This window comes from Erythrolamprus reginae, chromosome 9 (genome assembly GCF_031021105.1).
Source record: "Erythrolamprus reginae isolate rEryReg1 chromosome 9, rEryReg1.hap1, whole genome shotgun sequence".
NCBI lineage: Eukaryota > Metazoa > Chordata > Lepidosauria > Squamata > Dipsadidae > Erythrolamprus > Erythrolamprus reginae.
The window spans coordinates 13055608-13074287 of record NC_091958.1 but is presented as its reverse complement, the minus strand read 5'-3'; the positions used below and the strand labels follow the sequence as shown (position 1 = coordinate 13074287).

The 18680-nt window shown below is 43.5% G+C and overlaps 1 protein-coding gene across 1 annotated transcript; it reads right to left on the bottom strand.

Annotated features, from left to right (window-relative positions):
• Positions 1 to 1385: 1385 nt before the first annotated feature.
• LOC139172509 (C-signal-like) lies at positions 1386 to 17899 on the bottom strand. The gene is made up of 7 exons (XM_070761658.1): positions 17826 to 17899; positions 10015 to 10214; positions 9548 to 9599; positions 7533 to 7723; positions 6139 to 6306; positions 2093 to 2203; positions 1386 to 1629 (listed from the first exon to the last, which is right to left on the bottom strand). The coding sequence occupies exons 2-7, from the start codon at positions 10156 to 10158 to the stop codon at positions 1516 to 1518; spliced, it is 780 nt and encodes a 259-aa protein (XP_070617759.1). The 5' UTR covers positions 10159 to 10214; positions 17826 to 17899; the 3' UTR covers positions 1386 to 1515.
• Between the last annotated feature and the right edge of the window lie 781 nt (positions 17900 to 18680).

Here is an 18680-nt window from a genome sequence, read left to right as displayed (position 1 = left end):
AATTATGACATCATTTCTCTGTTCCTAGAGTTATGATTGGCTGCAATTTTGTTCATAAACTCTCTTGACTTTATGAGACTCGAGCCGCCCGGGGCTTCGTGGTGCCTAGGGGAAAAGCCTTCTCTGTGGGGGCCCCAGCCCTCTGGAATCAGCTCCCTCCAGAGATTCGCACTGCCCCCACCCTCCTCGCCTTCCATAAGGGTCTTAAGACGCACTTCTGCCAACAGGCCTGGGAGCATTTGATGTTATCTGCTGGTTGATGAATGGAATGCATGTTATATTGTTTGAATGAGAGTGATTGGTTTTTAAGAAATTGGGATTTTAGACTTGTTAGTTAATTTTATAATTGGATTTAGGGTATTTTATTGGGTTTTTAAAATATCTTTTAAGCCGCCTCGAGTCCCTGGAGAGCAGTGGCAGATAGATAGATAGATAGATAGATAGATAGATAGATAGATAGATAGATAGATAGATAGATAGATAGATAGATAGTGTTGTGGTTGGCTCTGGCCCAGCTCCTGCCCCAAGGAATGTGGAGGTGGATGCAGGGGAAATATCAACATGTCATAGGCCTGTTTTATTGCCAACAGAGTCAGGTAGTGCAGTTTCCTCAGATGAAGAAAAAGGTGGGGGTGACTTGGAAGAGGGGCGCATGGCACACAGCCCAGGAAGCCAATCTCCGTTATCTTCGGTCGATTCAGATGAGGAAGTGTTAGACCCACGCATGCGCAGAATTATGCATAGAAGAGACCAATTGCAGAAATATTACAGGAGATAAGAGAGGCCACCTGTGTTTGGGTGGTGCTCCAGTAATTAGAGCTGCTGATATAAATAGCAGCGTGCTGGCTTGGCCGTTGTGGAAGATTATCTGATTGTTGTTTCTTCAGGACTGTGCCTTGCTGCTTCCAGACTTTGTTGATTTTTCACAACTTTGAAACCAAAGCAGAGCAAAATGTGGGAGTCTCACTTTATGGAAGAAGGAGGGCTGTGACGTTCCTTCACAGCTGCTAGCTAAGTACTTAAGGACTGATTAATGGGATTGCACAGACTGCCAGGTTGTTTTGGGACGAGTGCTCTTTGCAATACAAAAAGGGTGCTTTGTTTCTTTTGAGTTTTTGTGATAAAGAACATTGTTTTTGAACTTTCAAGTGTGTGTGTGTGTATGAAATTTGTACCCTTGAATTTTCGGGAGACTCTTACCATAGAGCCCGGCAGAACAGATAGATAGATAGATAGATAGATAGATAGATAGATAGATAGATAGATAGATAGATAGATAGATAGATAGATAGATAGATAGAAAAATAAACAAGCAAACAAATAAATAAGTGGCACTTGGGATGAAAGGTGATGGTAAGATTTTTCCATGACCATGGTACATTTTATTGATAATAATCAACACATGCTTAGCGACAGGTTTGTCCTGCAGCAGAAGCCGGCGGGAAGATTTCTCCTTTCGGTTCACCAAGGTCTCATGCTTCTTCCCAGCAGGAAGCTCAAGGATGCTTATTCTGTTCACCAGACTATTTTATTCCCCTGCCAATCCAGAAAAGTCCCGGAAGACGAGGAATCTAAGCCGGCAATCACCTTCACCAAACCCTTACTACTCTCCTCCACTGTCATAGGAGCCTGCGAGAAAAGGAGAAGCTGGATTAGGGTTCTGCAAATTGGTTTACATCCTTATTCTTGTTGTAGTTGTTGAAATTTTAATATGCAATAATCCTGTTTTGGGCATGAAAGCCAATTGGATGACCTTGAGCCAATCATCAGGTGAATGTCTAAACCAAACTAGCTCTCAATTACTAAGTTTCCAATTTTTCTGAGAATATTCATTATCCCCTCCCAACACCTTTATTTTATTTGTTTATTTATTTATAAATTTTGTCAAACAATTATAGGAGAGAAGGAATCGTCTTGTGAAATATTTCTGGACTCTCTCAATTGTGTTGACATCAGATATGCAATGTGGGTTCCATACAGGTGAGCTGTATTCTAGGATTGGTCTGGCAAATGTTTTGTATGCTGTGGTTAGCAGATCAATGTTACCAGAGAAGAAGCTGCATGGTACCTTATAAGAACACATTTATAGTACCTGATCTGACCCCATTTCAGTTTTCACCCATCCAGGATGGAGCAGAACAGATGAAATTCCATCTTTTTTCAGTTCCACTGCAAGGCAAGCATTGACCATGTTCAACGCTGTCTATAAAACAAAGCATGAGAGAATGAATGGAAGAATTTCGAGAGGTGGGATGAAAAGAGGGATCAGCCTAGAGTCCCTACATTGTCACAAGCAAACTAAGTCCAACCCTCCTTGAGTGCTGTGGACATTGATCCTCGTAAGCTGTGTGCGTGCGCACGCGCTCCAAAATAGCCTCCGCACACCCTTTTCCTCGGTCACGCGCTCCCCATCCCCCTGCCAGCCTGCAGGGGGGGTGGGTGGGGAGGCGCGGGAAGTAGAAGGGAGCCGCGGCTTCCCCTGCCTCTCCATGGTGCCTCCGGCCCCCTCACGCTCCTGGCCTCTCGGCCCTGCCCCCCCCACCCGATCCGCCTCTCTTTCTCCTCCATTGCAAGAGAGGCGGGGCCGGCGTTCTCTGGAGGCTGGCAAAAGTGATTTATAATGTGGGGTGTGCGGGCCGGCGCGCACTCTCCCCATCTCCCATCTACTTTGAACATTCAAAGTAAGAGCGAAGGGTTTTCTTATTTTCAATGTTCCGGGGGGCTGGCAGGGAGATGTGGAGAGCGCGCGCTGGCTGCCCCCCGCCCACCCGATCTGCCTCTCTTTCTCCTCCGGAGAACACCTGCCCTGCCTCTCTTGCAGCGGAGGAGAAAGAGAGGCGGATCGGGCGGGCAGGCAGGGGGCAGCCGGCGCGCGCTCTCCCCATCTCCCATCTACTTTGAACATTCAAAGAAAGAACGAAGGGTTTTCTTATTTTGAATGTTCCGGGCGGGCTGGCAGGGAGATGGGGAGAGCGCGCACCAGCCCGCGCGCCCCACATTGTAAATCACTTTTGCCAGCCTCCGGAGAATGAGAGTGAGAGCGACAGAGCAAGATAGAGAGAAAGTGAGAAAGAGAGAGAGAGAGAAAGAGGGGGGAGAGAAAGAGATAGCAAGAGAGAGAGAACGAGGAAGAGTAAGAGAAAGAAAACAAGAGAGGGAAAGTGAGAAAAAGAGAGAGAGCAAGAGGGGGAGAGATAAAGAGAGAGAAGGAAAGAAAGAAAGAGAGAGAGAGAGAGAGAGATGAGAGAGGAAGGAAGAGAGTGAGAGAGAGGAAGAAAGCAAGATAGAGAAAGAGAGAGAGAGAAAGAAAGAAAGAAATGAGAGAGGAAGAAAGAGAGTGAGAGAGAGGAAGAAAGCAAGATAGAGAAAGAGAGAGAGAGAAAGAAAGAAAGATGAGAGAGGAAGGAAGAGAGTGAGAGAGAGGAAGAGAGATAGCGAGAATAGTCGAAGGAAGAGAGAGAGAGAAATGATAGAAAAAAGGAGAAAAAAAGAGAAATGAGGAAATGATTGAGGCAGAAAATGACAGGAGAGAGAAACAGAGAGAGAAGTGACTCTTGATTTAAAGCATATGGTAAAAGCACTTAAATAATAACAGAAAAAAACCCTGAGTCCTCACCTGTTTTTATTAATAGTTTTGCTGCTAGTTTTACTTTTAATAGTAATGGATTTTGGGTTTTTTTAATTACTAAGTTCTTTTAATTAAAAAGAAGGGATTTTTCCCCTTGTTTGTTTGTTTGTTTGTTTGTTTGTTTGTTTATTTATTTATTTATTTATACTTCTATGCCGCCCAGTCCCAAAGGGACTGTCGCTCAGACACTATACTTTTCCGCCCACACCGAAAAAAAATTAGAGGGAACATTGGCTGTGGACACCTGTCGAGGTCCAAGTTGCTTCTGACTCCGAATTGAGAAGATTCCTGTGCATAGCCATTTAGCAATAAATCAGTTTGCAATAGTGGTGAATATCTGTCACTCAGGTGTAGGATGAGGTTTGTCTCTGAGTTTGTGGCCTGGTTTCAAATTGTTTCATTACTAGACGAGGTAACATCTTCAGCAGAGTTTCAGGGATGTCCATGTTGGTTTTCTTCTGCTTATAAGGCCATGTGGTCAGTAGGTCTTGTGACTGGGAGGTAATAGGAGCTGAGGGTCATGTCAGGCATGGGACTTGTGAGGGGAGTTGTGACAGGGAGGTGTGGGTTGCGTCAACTGAGGTTCTTGTCTTCTGAAGGGAAGGTTTGCCTATTTGCCAATGATTCTAAAGTGTGCAATAGGGTTGATATTCCTGGAGGCATCTGTAATATGGCAAATGATTTAGCTTTACTAGATAAGTGATCAAAGCAACGGAAACTGCAGTTTAATGTTTCCAAATGTAAAATAATGCATTTGGGGAAAAGGAATCATCAATCTGAGTACTGTATTGGCAGTTCTATGTTAGCAAAAACTTCAGAAGAGAAGGATTTAGAGATAGTGATGTCTGACAATCTCAAAATGGGTGAACACTGCGGTCAGGTGGTAGGGAAAGCATGTAGAACGCTTGGCTGCATAGCTAGAGGTGTAACATACAGGAAGAGGGAGATTGTGATCCCGCTGTATAGAGTGCAGGTGAGACCACATTTGGAATACAGTGTTAAGTTCTGGAGACCTCACCTACATTGATAAAACTGAATGCGTCCAAAGATGGGCTACAAAAATGGTGGAAGGTCTCAAGCATAAAACTTATCAGGAAAGACTTACTGAACTCAATCTGTATAGTCTGAAGGACAGAAGGGAAAGGGGAGACATGATCAAAACATTTATTAAAGGGTTAAATAAGGTTCAGGAGGGAAGTGTTTTCAATAGGAAAGTGAACACAAGAACAAGGGGACACAATCTGAAGTTAGTTGGGGAAAAGATCAGAAGCAACAGGAGAAAATATTATTTTACTGAAAGATTAGTTGATGCTTGGAACAAATGTCCAGCAGACGTGACTGGTAAATCCACAGTAACTGAATTTAAACATGCCTGGGATAAACATACAGTGATACATCGTCTTACAAACCCCTCGTCATACAAACATTTTGAGATACAAATTCGGGGTTTAAGATTTTTTTGCCTCTTCTTCCAAACTATTTTCACCTTACAAACCCAAGCCGCCGCCACTGGAATGCCCCACCTCCAGATTTTTGTTGCCAGCGAAGCGCCCATTTTGCACTCCTGGGATTCCCCTGAGGCTCCCCTCCATGGGAAACACCACCTATGGACTTCTGTGTTTTTTGCGAGGCTACAGGGGAATCCAAGCAGCACAAAAACTGGTGCTTCCCTGGCAACGGAAGTCCGGAGGTGGGGTTTCCCAGCGCGGAGAGCCTCAGCGAAATCACAGCATCACAAAAACACAGAAGTCCGGAGGTGGGATTTCGAGGACTTCTGTGTTTTGTGATGCTGCAATTTCACTGAAGCTCCCCTCGCTGGGAAACCCCACCTCCGGACTTCCATTGCCAGCGATGCACCCATTTTTGCACTGCTGGGATTCCCCTGCAGCATAACAAAAACACGGAAGTCCGGAGGTGGGGTTTCCCATGGTGGGTCTACGGAGAGGGGCAGCATACAAATCTAATAAATAATAATAATAATAATAATAATAATAATAATAATCCCAGCAGTGCAAAAACGGGCGCTTCGGCTGACAAAAGGGGTACGTTTGGGGCTTACATGCATTAATCGCTTTTCCATTCATTCCTATGGAAAACATTGTTTCGTCTTACAAACTTTTCACCTTACCAACCTCGTCCCAGAACCAATTAAGTTCGTAAGACGAGGTATCACTGTATATCAATCCTAAGATAAAATACAGGAAATAGTATAAAGGCAGACAAGATGGACCATGAAGTCTTTTTCTGCTGTCAATCTTCTATGTTTCTATGTTTCTAGTATAACGTAACCTTCATGTGGGGACCTGAGTTTCCATCATCATTTCCATCATCATTTAAACAAGTCTTTCTCGGATGGTCAGACATCTTCTAGACTTTGGTCCCAGTCCAGCTTCTCTTTACAAAGACTTCATATTGATCAGAGGCTACTGGAGCCAGAGATTGACCCAAGAGGGGCTAGACACGCCTTGGAGGATCTCGTTATGTTCAAAATAACAAAAATTCCAAATTACCTTGCTGACACGATATTGGTACATTGGAGGAACTTCTATTGATAGGTTTTTAAAACCCTGCCCAATGGAGCTAATGACAGTAGATATGTTGGCGACAACTGCCTTGGGGCCTCCCACGTTGCCTTTTGTGGTCTCCTTGGCAGCCTTCTTCAGGAGAGGCAGGAATTCCTAAAATACATATAAAACAGTAGGCCAAAACGTTACATTTTTCTTCTCCCTGGATCTCCTTCAGACCGCTAGTTTTATTCTCACTGTCTTTTTAAAATTTCCCAAATCATGGGGTTTTTTGGTGCCACCTCCAATCTCATTGGCTCATGATTGACCTTCTTGGACTACCTGTAGAGCAGTGAAGGGCGGCAAAAAAAATTACTACCACACTGTGGGTATGGCTTTATTTTGTGGGTGTGGCTTACTAGACATGTGACCAGATGGAAGTGGCTTGACAACCATGTGACCGGGGTGGCTTAAAGGTCATGTGACTGACTTAAAGTTGGCCAACTTGACATCACTAACATTAAGGGTTTGGGTTAGGGTGCCTGGCCTCTCCTTGCCTCAAAGAGATACAATTTCCCCATCTATTTATTATTACTGAACATCCAAAACATACTCTTTAATTCTATGTATATATGCCATATGTGTACACAAAAATATATATTATCTACTATAGAAAGTGTGTGTGTATGTACACACACACACACACAGTTCTTCTAAAATTATACACTTTGAACCATAGTTCCCTCTAAGCTGAGCAGTGAGCAATCGCTCACTTAAAAATCATCATCAACTCAGAGTTTTCCAAACCTGCCCAGAAGCCGAGAGGGAAAGAGTGAGAGGGAAGGAGAGAGAAAGGAAGAGAGGAAGAGAGAGAAACAGATAGAAAAAAGAGAGGAAGGAAAAGAGAAAGAAAAAGAATGGGAGTAAGGAAGAGAGAAAGAAAATCAAAATCTAGTTTGAAACTAGCTCAACTATTTAAGTGGCATTTTGATATTGATAGAGTTGCCCTATTATGAGCTTACTGTTATAGACACACAGTACAGTATTTTATTTTGAAATTCTCTGAGGCAAAACAGGGTGGTTTTTAAAGTTTGTTTGTTTGTTTGTTTGTTTGTTTGTTTGTTTATTTATTTATTTATTTATTTATTTATTATTTCTGTGCCGCCCAGTCCCGAAAGGAATTGCTGCTCAGACACTATACTTTTCCGCCCATCCCCCCAAAAAATTAGAGGGAACACTGCTTTGAACCTGATTTACCGTGATAGGAAAAACATACCCAGAGCCCAGAAGGAAAAAAAAGAAAAGAAAATCACTTTTTTTCTACCAGTTCTGCGTACCCAACTGTACCCATAGGAGCCCATCACTGCTGTATAGCACCTAGGCCCCTAAACCAGACTTACCTTGACCATTAGGAGAGGTCCCACTGTATTGGTCTTGTATGACAATAGCATATCTTCTTGATCGACGTTTTCCAGGAAAAGGGCTTGAGAATTTCTGCCAGCATTGTTGATTAGCAGATTGAGCCCTTGTCCTTTCAGATAGGATTCCATTTCTGATGCCGCCCGCCTTATGCTGGACACGTCTGACGCATCTACCACACACAGAAGAAAGATAACAGGACAGGTATCAGTAAAAATGATGTGGTTCCTAGCTTGATGAGCGCAGGTAAAATATAATGGAAAAGAAGAGACCTTCGGAGAAAGGAATGAAAGCTGCAGCCTGGGTAATACAGTAATCCCTCACCTATCGCTGGTGTTACGTTCCAGACCCGGCTGCGATAGGTGAAATCCGCGATGGGGAATTTATCGACTGATATTACTTATTTAAGTATTTATATTGTAATTGTTTGGTAGGTTTTCATTGTTTGAAGTGTTTATAAACCCTTCCCACACAGTATTTATTTTAGATACAGTATTTAAATACAGTATTTACAATTTTAGATATTTTCTTTTATTTTGAAAAACCTGCCGATCGAGTTTGGTAGGCTGTTTAAATCTGCCGATCGACTTCCTCAGAAACCCGCGATGAAGTGAAGCCGCAGTAGGTGAAGCGCGGTATAGCGAGGGACTACTGTAATCTCGGAAATGGATTTTGCCTACCTAGCAGTTGAAAGCATGCAAATGTGAGTAGATAAATAGGTACCACTTTGATGGAACCGTAACAGCGTTTGGGGCTTATAGCTATGCTGGTCAAATGTCCATGAAAATTGTCATTGATTTGATATTAAACTCAATCCAAACTGACCTTAGATAAAGTGTATGTCAGAATAAAATCTCGTAAAAACCGCTGCTGCCATATGCCGCATACCAACAATTAAAGAAATCTGGAACTGTTATAAAACAGTTCAATAGGGGGGGGGGGTTGGGTGAGTGAAGGGCAAGAATGTACAAAGTATTTAGATAGAAAGTTTAGAATCTATTCTTAATTGTTGAAATAATAGCCTTTTCGTTTTGAAATGATATGGAATATCTGTACAAAATAATTAAGAAGATAAGTACAATGATTATATAACTATAAGCATACGTCGAAATAGTGATGTAAAATAAGATATATTTGCTCTTCTTTTTTTACCTTTGTAATATAATAAAAAAAAATTTTTTTTTTAAAAAGAAAATTGTCATCAGTTAACACTGGCTCCCTAGGGCCAAGAAAAGGATATGAACACCATGCCCTAGAGTCAGACAGAACTGGATAAGAACATAAGGACATAAGGACATAAGGACATAAGGACATAACATAAGAACATAAGAACATAAGAACATAGTTCTACAGACAGGGGTGGCATACAAATCCAATAAATTATTATTATTATTATTATTATTATTATTATTATTATTATTATTAATTATAAGAACATAAGAACAGCCATGCTGAATCAGGCCAAAGCCCATTGAGTCCAGCATTCTGTGTCACACAGTGGCCCACAAATTGTCCGTGGGGATCTTGAGCAGAAAGAGAAGGCAAAACCCTCCCTTTCCCTTGTCCCCCAACAAATGGAATTATGTCAGCCTCAACCAACATAGAGGCAGCACATGGACATCCGTTTCAATAACCACTGATACACTTGGCATCAATGAATCTGTCTAATCCTGCCTTGAAGATGTCAAGGCTGACAGCTGTCAGGACCTCTTCCGGAAGTGAATTCCATATAGGGAACGTTTTACATGGATAGGGAACCTTTTACCTTTTAAATGAAATACAGTATTTGAGTAAAACGGGGGGGGGGGATGCCTACGGTGTCTCAGAAGGGACCTTCCCTAGTGTTCCAGAGAGTAAAAAAAAATTGAGGGGTAGAAGACTTGGTACAGTTAATACAGACTTCCTGACTTCGCAGATTGATGTTAGTTTTTTAGAATGGAATAAAGTAGAGTAGGCTTCTATTGCAATAAATACCCAGAGAGTAACGATGCCATACCTAATTGAATGATGTGAGTATTGTTGTGCTGACTAGCAAAATTCTGCAAAGCCTGCAATTGAGAAAGAAAATGTTAAAAAAGAACAGGTTAAACAAATGGATAAAACATCAAAATGTATCTTCTGCAATCTCAGGTCCAATACAAAAGGGTCCCCCCCCCCCCTTTTTTTAGCACTGTAAGAAAAATTCCAAGAGATCAAGAGACTCAAAGGGAAAATACACTCCCACCCAGTCACATGACTTTTAAGCAACCCCCGGTCACATGATTGTCAAGCCACTCCCACCTGGTCTCAGGGCCAGCAAGCCATTCCTACCCAGTCACATGACTCTGAAGCCACACCCACACAATAAGCCAAGGCCATGGCATGGCAGTAAAAATATTGGCAGCCTTTCACGGAAGCCCACATCAGTACGTTACTCCAGCTCATATCTTAAAGAGGTTGAATTATGGTTGGTCTTCTACATACCTTCGATTCAGGTCCAGTAGGGTTCCTACAGGTTGCAAAAATATGTCCAGAAGCAGGGTTCAATTTCACCAGCTCTTTCAACAGTCCAAGTCCGATTCCCCGGTTGCTTCCGGTTATCAGGATGTTCCGAGCTACTTGAAACATTCTGACCCTTGAATTTGGCACGTCAACACTGTTGGCCTTTTGACAGGTGGTGACATCTGCATCTCCAAATAAAAAGAGGTTACCGTTATTAGACTTGCCTGAAGTGTGTTACGTCCCTGACAACGACCAAAGCACCCCGGATTGGTTGGTTCAGGAAGCGGGAGTTTCCTTCAACCGGATTGGCTGTTACTGTTCATATAAATAGTGCTTGTATAAATAGTGTAAATACCGCTCGTATAAATAGAGCTGTCAGGGTTCTGAAGTGTTCGTTCGTCCTACTAACTGTTCTACTTATACTGAGTTGTTACAGTTTCACAGTTACTTGAGAGTTAACAAACTCAATAAATGTTCCGAGCTACTTAAAACATTCTGACCCTTCATTTTTGCTTTTCAACACTGTTGGTCTTTGGACAGGTGACATCTGCACCTCCAAATAAGAAGAGGTTACCATTATTGGACTAGCCTGAAGTGGATTCTCTTAAACACAACAACAGGTAAATCTCGACTTATTGCCGTAAGCGGAAGAACCAGAATTTCCAATACTAAGCAGGGCAGTTGTCCAAGCACCTGCTTTTATGATTTTGTATGTGTGTGTGTATGTATTATGATTGTTAAGTGAAGCATTCACAAAAGCAAAAAATCGGCAAAAATCAGCGAAATCTCACACTCACACATGTCGTCATATGAGATTTGGCTTCCAGAACATGCACAGAAGCCAAATCTCGTGCTGACCTATGCGCAGTGAGGGGCTACCAAAATTTTTACTACCACACTGTGGATTAGATTAGATTAGATTTATTGGATGTACAGTGAACCCTCGAGTTTCGCGTCCTCAAGGATCGCGAAAGGGCTATTTCGCGAGTTTTCAACCCGGAAGTAAACTCCACCATCTACGCATGCGTGCCCTTCCACGCATGCGTAGATGGTGGAGTTTCCCCGCCGGGCAGAGGCTTCCCTGGGTCTTCCCCCTCTTGCCCCCGTAAGACCCCAGCGGCGGCGCGAGCAACGGCGTGGGCGGGCGGGCGGCACGCGCGGGGACACCCCAGCTCGGCTCCCCAGCTGGGAAGCGGCCCCAGCAACAGCGTGGGCGGGCGGGCGGTGCCCGCGCGCTTGGGGACATCGCAGCTCGCTCCCCAGCTGGGGAGCCGAGCTAGGGAGTCCGGACCGCGCGCGTGTTGCTGGGGAAAGCGCGCGCGCTTGGGGAATCCCTAGCTCCGCTTCCCAGCTGGGGAGCGGAGCTAGGGATTCCCCAAGCGCGCGCGCTTTCCCCAGCAACGCGCGCGCGGTCCGGACTCCCTAGCTCGGCTCCCCAGCTGGGAAGCGGCCCCAGCAACAGCGTGGGCGGGCGGGCGGTGCCCGCGCGCTTGGGGACATCGCAGCTCGCTCCCCAGCTGGGGAGCCGAGCTAGGGAGTCCGGACCGCGCGCGCGTTGCTGGGGAAAGCGCGCGCGCTTGGGGAATCCCTAGCTCGGCTCCCCAGCTGGGGAGCGGAGCTAGGGATTCCCCAAGCGCGCGCGCTTTCCCCAGCAACGCGCGCGCGGTCCGGACTCCCTAGCTCGGCTTCCCAGCTGGGAAGCGGCCCCAGCAACAGCGTGGGCGGGCGGGCGGTGCCCGCGCGCTTGGGGACATCGCAGCTCGCTCCCCAGCTGGGGAGCCGAGCTAGGGAGTCCGGACCGCGCGCGCGTTGCTGGGGAAAGCGCGCGCGCTTGGGGAATCCCTAGCTCGGCTCCCCAGCTGGGGAGCGGAGCTAGGGATTCCCCAAGCGCGCGCGCTTTCCCCAGCAACGCGCGGGCGGTCGGGACTCCCTAGCTCGGCTCCCCAGCTGGGAAGCGGCCCCAGCAACAGCGTGAGCAATGGGGTGGGCGGGCGCGAGCAACGGGGTGGGCGGGCGAAGGGCGGGCGGCAGTGGAAGCAAAAACACCATCTGCGCAAGCGCAGATGGTGTTTTTACTTCCGCACCGCTACTTCGCTAAAAATCGATCATCGCGTGGGGTCCTGGAACGGAACCCTCGCGATGATCGAGGGTTCACTGTATATGCCGCCCCTCTCCACAAACTCGGGGTGGCTCACAACAAGGTAAAAACAATGCATAATAACAAATCCAATACCCACCAATCCAATTACAATTTTAAGCTAAAAAATTCATAAAAAACAACCCCAGAATATTAAAAAACAAGCACACAATCAATCTAACACCAAAACAACATGGGCAAGGGGGAGATGTTTCAGTTCCCCCATGCCTGACGGCAGAGGTGGGTATGGCTTATGCGTTTTCTTTCAACATCTTTCAGTGCAAATTGAGTGCTCTGGGGTGTAGCTCTATTCTCACTACCCCACTGTGAGTTTCCCCCCATCCAGGCAGTAGCCCACCCCTGCATGTGCGCCCACCCACCTGTCAGCTGAAGCTACGCGCGGAGTTCCATTTTCGCTACCGGGATGCCGTATTGGACCATACCAACTGCAACCCGCTACTACCGGCAGCTACTGACAATAGTTGCAGCCATTCAGGGTCACATGATCACCATTTGAAAGCTTTTCAACCAGCTTCTAAGATCTCTAACATATCTTTGATTCTTTTTTTTAAAATTAAATTTTATTACAACAAACAAAAAAATACTTAAAAGAAAACGTGCCCAACACCAATAAAACCACCACCACCATTTAGGGGGTTAAATTATTTGCAATAAGTTTCAATTTCTTCCTTAGCTCCGGTTTACATTTCTTTACATACAAAAAGTGATTGGAATTTATTTTTCACATTGTCGTCATAAATTCTACTTAAGATATAATTTTTCACCTTATTCCTTCGTGCCATCAGCTTTTCCAATTTATTTTCATCAAAGTTATTTAATCTTATTTCCATAATTTCGAAGTGGATGTGGTCCACCATGTACCAGTACCAATTCTGGATTGTCCATTTATTGCTATCCTTCCACCCTAATACCACTACTGCTTGAGCGCTTTCCAAAGCTGCTGTTTTGATTTCTTTAAATTCTCGTAATTCCCCATATTTAACTAGTGTTGCTAATTCTTTTGTAATTATCCAATTAATGTTTAGCATATTATTTATTTCATTCTGTACTTCCTTCCAAAATTTTTGAACTTCAACACATTCCCAGAGCATATGCATAAAAGCTCCTTTTATTTGGCAACCATGCCAGCAATTTCCTTTCCCTTTCTTCTGGAAGTGTGCTAGTTTTACATATCTTTTATTCTGAATTGGTTATAGACATATATTTCTATCACTTCTCAGGGCTTAGACTACATAGAAAAAGCAGAAAGTTCCTGCAGAGTCACAAACTTTTAAGACTGTCTTTGCTATTCCTTCCTTAATTAGACTATCTCACAGGTGTCTTACCTGAAGCGAATGGGAGAGTCTCAAAGATTCCTGGACAATTATGCCAGGGGAAAGGAAGATTTCTGTTTGTTGCGATCTAGGACTGATCTACACCCCCCAAAAAAACAGATTTAGCAGTATTATATAACCCTTTCTGCCACCGCCTCCTTTTCCTAGCACCATCTCTGGTTTCTCTTCTCCACTTCATCTAAAATTATGCCTTTCATACCCACAACTATTTCAGCAGCTGTAAGGACAAAGATATCTTTTCCTCACTGTCTGCTTGACAATTATGACATCATTTCTCTGTTCCTAGAGTTATGATTGGCTGCAGTTTCTTTCATAAACTTTGTTGATTTTATGAAGTCTTAATATACAGTATATTGCTGGTCGGTGGATGATGTGCCAAATGCTAAATAGATAAACGTGGACTTTCCTGTACAATGGAAAATGTGGACACCATTATGATGATTCCAGAATTACACACAGTAATGGGCAGCCAAAGTTTTTACTGCCACACACTGTGGGTGTGGCTTATTTTGTGGGTGTGGCTTAATGAGTCATGTGACTGGGTAGGAGTGGCTTGCCGGCCAAGCGACCAGGTAGGAGTGGCTTGAACGATCTGGTAATGAGTTCCACGCTTCAACAACTCGGTTGCTGAAGTCATATTTTTTACAGTCAAGTTTGGAACGGTTAATATTACCGTAAGTTTGAATCTGTTGCGTGCTCTTGTGTTGTTGCTGTTGAAGCTGAAGTAGTCATTGACAGGTAGAACATTGCAGCATATGATCTTGTGAGCAATACCTAGATCGTGTTTTAGGCGTCATAGTTCTAAGCTTTCAAGACCTAGGACTGATAGTCTGCTTTCGTAGTGTATTCTGTTTCGAGTGGAGGAGTGAAGGGCTCTTCTGGCGAAGTATCTTTGGACATTTTCAAGGGTGTTGATGTCCGAGATGCGATATGGGTTCCAGACAGATGAACTGTATTCAAGGATGGGTCTGGCAAAAGTTTTGTAGGCTCTGGTGAGTAGTGTGAGAATTGCAAAATCCCCGTTCCTTCTCTACTCTGGGGCCAAGCCAGAGGTGAAATGTACTGGTTCTCCGACCTACTCAAAATTTCCACCACCAGTTCTTCAGAATCTGTCAGAAACTGCTTAATTTCACATCTGGTTTTACCCTATTATTTAATGCCAGAGACATTCTGATAATTTCTTACTCTAATTGATGGTTTCTTGTCTAGTCACATTCTTCCTTTTTTTGGCTTTCAAGCAGGTAAACCTTTGACACGGATTTTTCATTCTTCTGTGTTTTTCGTTTGCAGTGGTTATCTCGCCTTTCCTATAGCCCACAGCCGAAATATTTTACCTGATGTTCTACTGTTTTTATTGCAGTCTTTGGAAACTAAAACATTGTCACATTTTCAAAAAGTTTTCATATCTATTCCCTCATCTGTAGACAAATGCTTACTCATGCATTCTTTTTAAAATGTGGCTTTCTAATTGTTGCACAGCAAGTAATCCAAGCTGCAGAAATCATGCTTGGAGAGCGAAATATTGACTTAGACTTGAGGCTGGTGCTTGTCCAAAAGAAAATGAGGATCAACCTAATAATAATAATACTAATAATAATAATTTGATAGGCAATTAAAATACCACATCCGGTCGAAACATCTGGCTGTACAGCCAGGTTTAATAATAATAATAATAATAATAATAATAATAATAATAATAATAATAATAATAACAGCTTACACCCTGCAATCCTAATTTTAACCCCATCGATAACAACATCTGCCGCACGAATCCCAGCGACCGATTAGGTCCCACAGTGTTGGCCTTCTCCGGGTCTCGTTGACTAAACAATGTCATTTGGCGGGCCCCAGGGGAACAGCCTTCTCTGTGGCGGCCCCGACCCTCTGGAGCCAGCTCCCCCCGGAGATTAGAACTACCCCCACCCTCCCTGCCTTTCGTAAACTTCTTAAAACCCACCTTTGCCATCAGACATGGGGGAATTGAATCATCTCCCTCGGGCCTATACAATTTAAGTATGGTATGTCTGTGTGTGTGTATGTTTTAATAACGGGGATTTTAATGTTTTCTATTTTAATCGTTAAAATTATTAGATTTGTTATGAACTGTTTTCTATTGTTGTTCAGAGCCGCCCCGAGTCTATGGAGAGGGGCGGCATACAAATCAAATCAAATCAAATGAAATCAACAAACAAACAAATTACTCTTTCTAGTTATCAAATCCATAAATCACTGGTTCATTTATTTTCCTTTGTTCAGCAAAAAGTCTTGAAAAGTTGGGACCAGGATTGTATTTCTGAAAATAATTCATTTTGAATTACTATTAGAGTTGTGCAAAAAAAAGAAGAGGAAGAGAAGGAGGAGGAGGAGGAGGAAGAAGAAGAAGAAGAAGAAGAAGAAGAAGAAGAAGAAGAAGAAGAAGAAGAAGAAGAAGAAGAAGAAGAAGAAGAAGCAGCAGCAGCAGCTTGCTGGAGAATTCTGGGAGTTGAAATCCACCAGTCTTAAAGTTGTCAAGTTCGGGGACTCCTGTTATGAAACAAGTCAAGACAGGAAGGCTTTGAAGAGTGGCGAAACTTCTAATTTTGCTTTCTGGTTCATGTCATCCTTCTAGGTAGCCTGTGGCTGGCAGCTGTATGGGATTTCCTGTTTTTGCAAGCCTAGAACTCCCTGGATTACATTTTTCTCACTGCAACCCATCACCTCATGACAGCGAACACACCAAAATCCCTGCTCCAATTTTCAGTGAACAATTTTATTTTATTTTTTACTGTGCCCACGTTCTGGATCTTTCTGACCATGAAATGTTATGGGTGGATGTGATTGAGTTAATGTAATGGGATTTTAGTTTTGAGTTTTTAACTATTAGATTTGTCCCGAGTCCTCAGAGAAGGGCAGCATACAAGTCTAAATAATAATAATAATAATAATAATAATAATAATAATAATAATAACAATAATAGTTTTCTAGGCATCGTTTTCTTGTTTCTCACCCCATTCCAATTCTGAGTCACCAAAAAGTTATCCACCCCATTTTAGATCTGTAGTTAAGCATAGCCCATAAAATCATCTGCTACAACGTCCTTCCTGTCAACAACTACTTCAGCTTCAACCACAACAACACACGAGCACACAAAAGATACAAACTCAATGTAAACCATTCTAAACTCAACTGCAGGCAATACGACTTTAGAAACCGAGTAGTTGATGCATGGGACTCTACCAGACTCTGTAGTATCATCACCTAACCTCCAAAACTTTACCCTTAGATTATCCACTGTTGACCTCTCCCGATTCCTCAGAGGTCAGCAAGGGGCCTGCATAAGTGCATCAGAGTGCCTTCCATCCCCTGTCCTAATGTTTCTCTTTTACTAGTATCATGTATATAAATATTATTATATCTTTGTATACCACCAATACGTACTTGACAAAACAAATAAATAAAATAAATAAATCTGTTCGATCCACAGTAATTGCCAGCAAGATAGCCCTTCCACACCTTCAATTCTCTCCATATTATTGTTTTAGCAGCTAGGATAGTGAATGTCTTGAACCTCTTTTAGTCTTCTAAGACATTTGCCTTTCTTTTATTTTTTTTAAGCTTTATACGAGGGTCATGCACAACATAATGCACCACATTTTTTTCTCCAACAATTATTTATTTTTCATAGTATAAGATACACCTTAGTTTTTGGGGAGGAAAATAGGGAAAAATAACTGCCTACCAGGTATTCATCTGGCTAGTATCATTTGTCTGGTCAGCTTCAGCACATTATTGTATCCCCTGCTTAAGGCTTTAAAAAAAACCCACCTTATTCGGAGAGAGTAACAATGATAGAGCTTGCAAGCCACTATGAGCTGGAAACATTGTTAGCACCTTGTCAGGGCTGGAAATAAACATTTGGAGCAAGTAGAGCAATGGGAAAAAAACTCTGCAAAGACTTAGGGCTTGAAAAACATTATTTGCAGAGAGTGACAATGAAAGAGCTTGCAAGCTGCTAACAGCTGGGAACATTGTTAGCACTTCTTTAGGGCTGGAAAGAAACATTTGGAGCAAGTAGAGCAATGGAAACAAAGCCTGCAAAGACTTAGGGCTTGAAAAGCATTCTTTGCCCAGAGAAACAATGAAAGAGCCTGGCGATTCTATTGGATGCTAACCACATCACCGGAGACCAAAACTGGTAATTTTTAGAGCTCAATTTTTAGCTTAAAGTAAATCAGACAGAATAAAAGTAAATTGACAGAACAGTGTTAGCATTAAAACTAATATCTATAATATCTTAAGACCAAAAGAAACAAGAACTGACCAGCAGTGAGGTATCTGGAACCAGCCGGACAAAGCAAGATAGACCAATAACTCCACAACCGTAAACAACCGAAGGCTACTCCTAAACCAAAAAGAAACAAGACACCGGAGAATCTGACCATGAGTAATCTGAAATCCCCAAGCGACCCTAACGAAGCCAAGCAGCCCCAGCCATCTGCACCCACCCAAAACTCTCACCGCTGCCAACAGACTCCCAGCTGATAAGAAGAGCCTACAGTTTCTAGCAAAAAGCGGCCTGATAGCAGCCTGATCCCTAGCTGAGTCAGACAAGCTGATCCCTAGCCATAGAAACACAGAAGATTGACGGCAGAAAAAGACCTCATGGTCCATGTAGTCTGCCCTTATACTATTTCCTGTATTTTATCTTAGGATGGACATGGGGCATGGGGTGAGGTATCATCAATATGCCGATGATACCCAGTTGTACATCTCCACCCCATGTCCAGTCAACGAAGCAGTGGAAGTGATGTGCCGGTGCCTGGAGGCTGTTGGGGCCTGGATGGGTGTCAACAAACTCAAACTCAACCCAGACAAGACGGAGTGGCTGTGGGTTTTGCATCCCAAGGACAATTCTATCTGTCCGTCCATTACCCTGGGGGGGGAATTATTGACCCCCTCAGAGAGGGTCCGCAACTTGGGCGTCCTCCTCGATCCACAGCTCACATTAGAAAAACACCTTTCAGCTGTGGCGAGGGAGGCGTTTGCCCAGGTTCGCCTGGTGCGCCAGTTGCGGCCCTATTTGGACTGGGATTCATTGCTCACAGTCACTCATGCCCTCATCACCTCGAGGCTCGACTACTGTAACGCTCTGTACATGGGGCTACCTTTGAAAAGT

Bases quoted from the DNA above. Each gene is read 5' to 3' on its own strand.
- LOC139172509 (XM_070761658.1), bottom strand. From the start codon at position 10,158: ATGTTTCAAGTAGCTCGGAACATCCTGATAACCGGAAGCAACCGGGGA. The intron at 6,307-7,532 runs GTAAGTCTGGTT...TATGTATTTTAG, and splicing joins GACCTCTCCTAATGGTCAAG to GAATTCCTGCCTCTCCTGAA. The intron at 1,630-2,092 runs GTACTATAAATG...CTTTTCTCGCAG, and splicing joins CTGAAATGGGGTCAGATCAG to GCTCCTATGACAGTGGAGGA.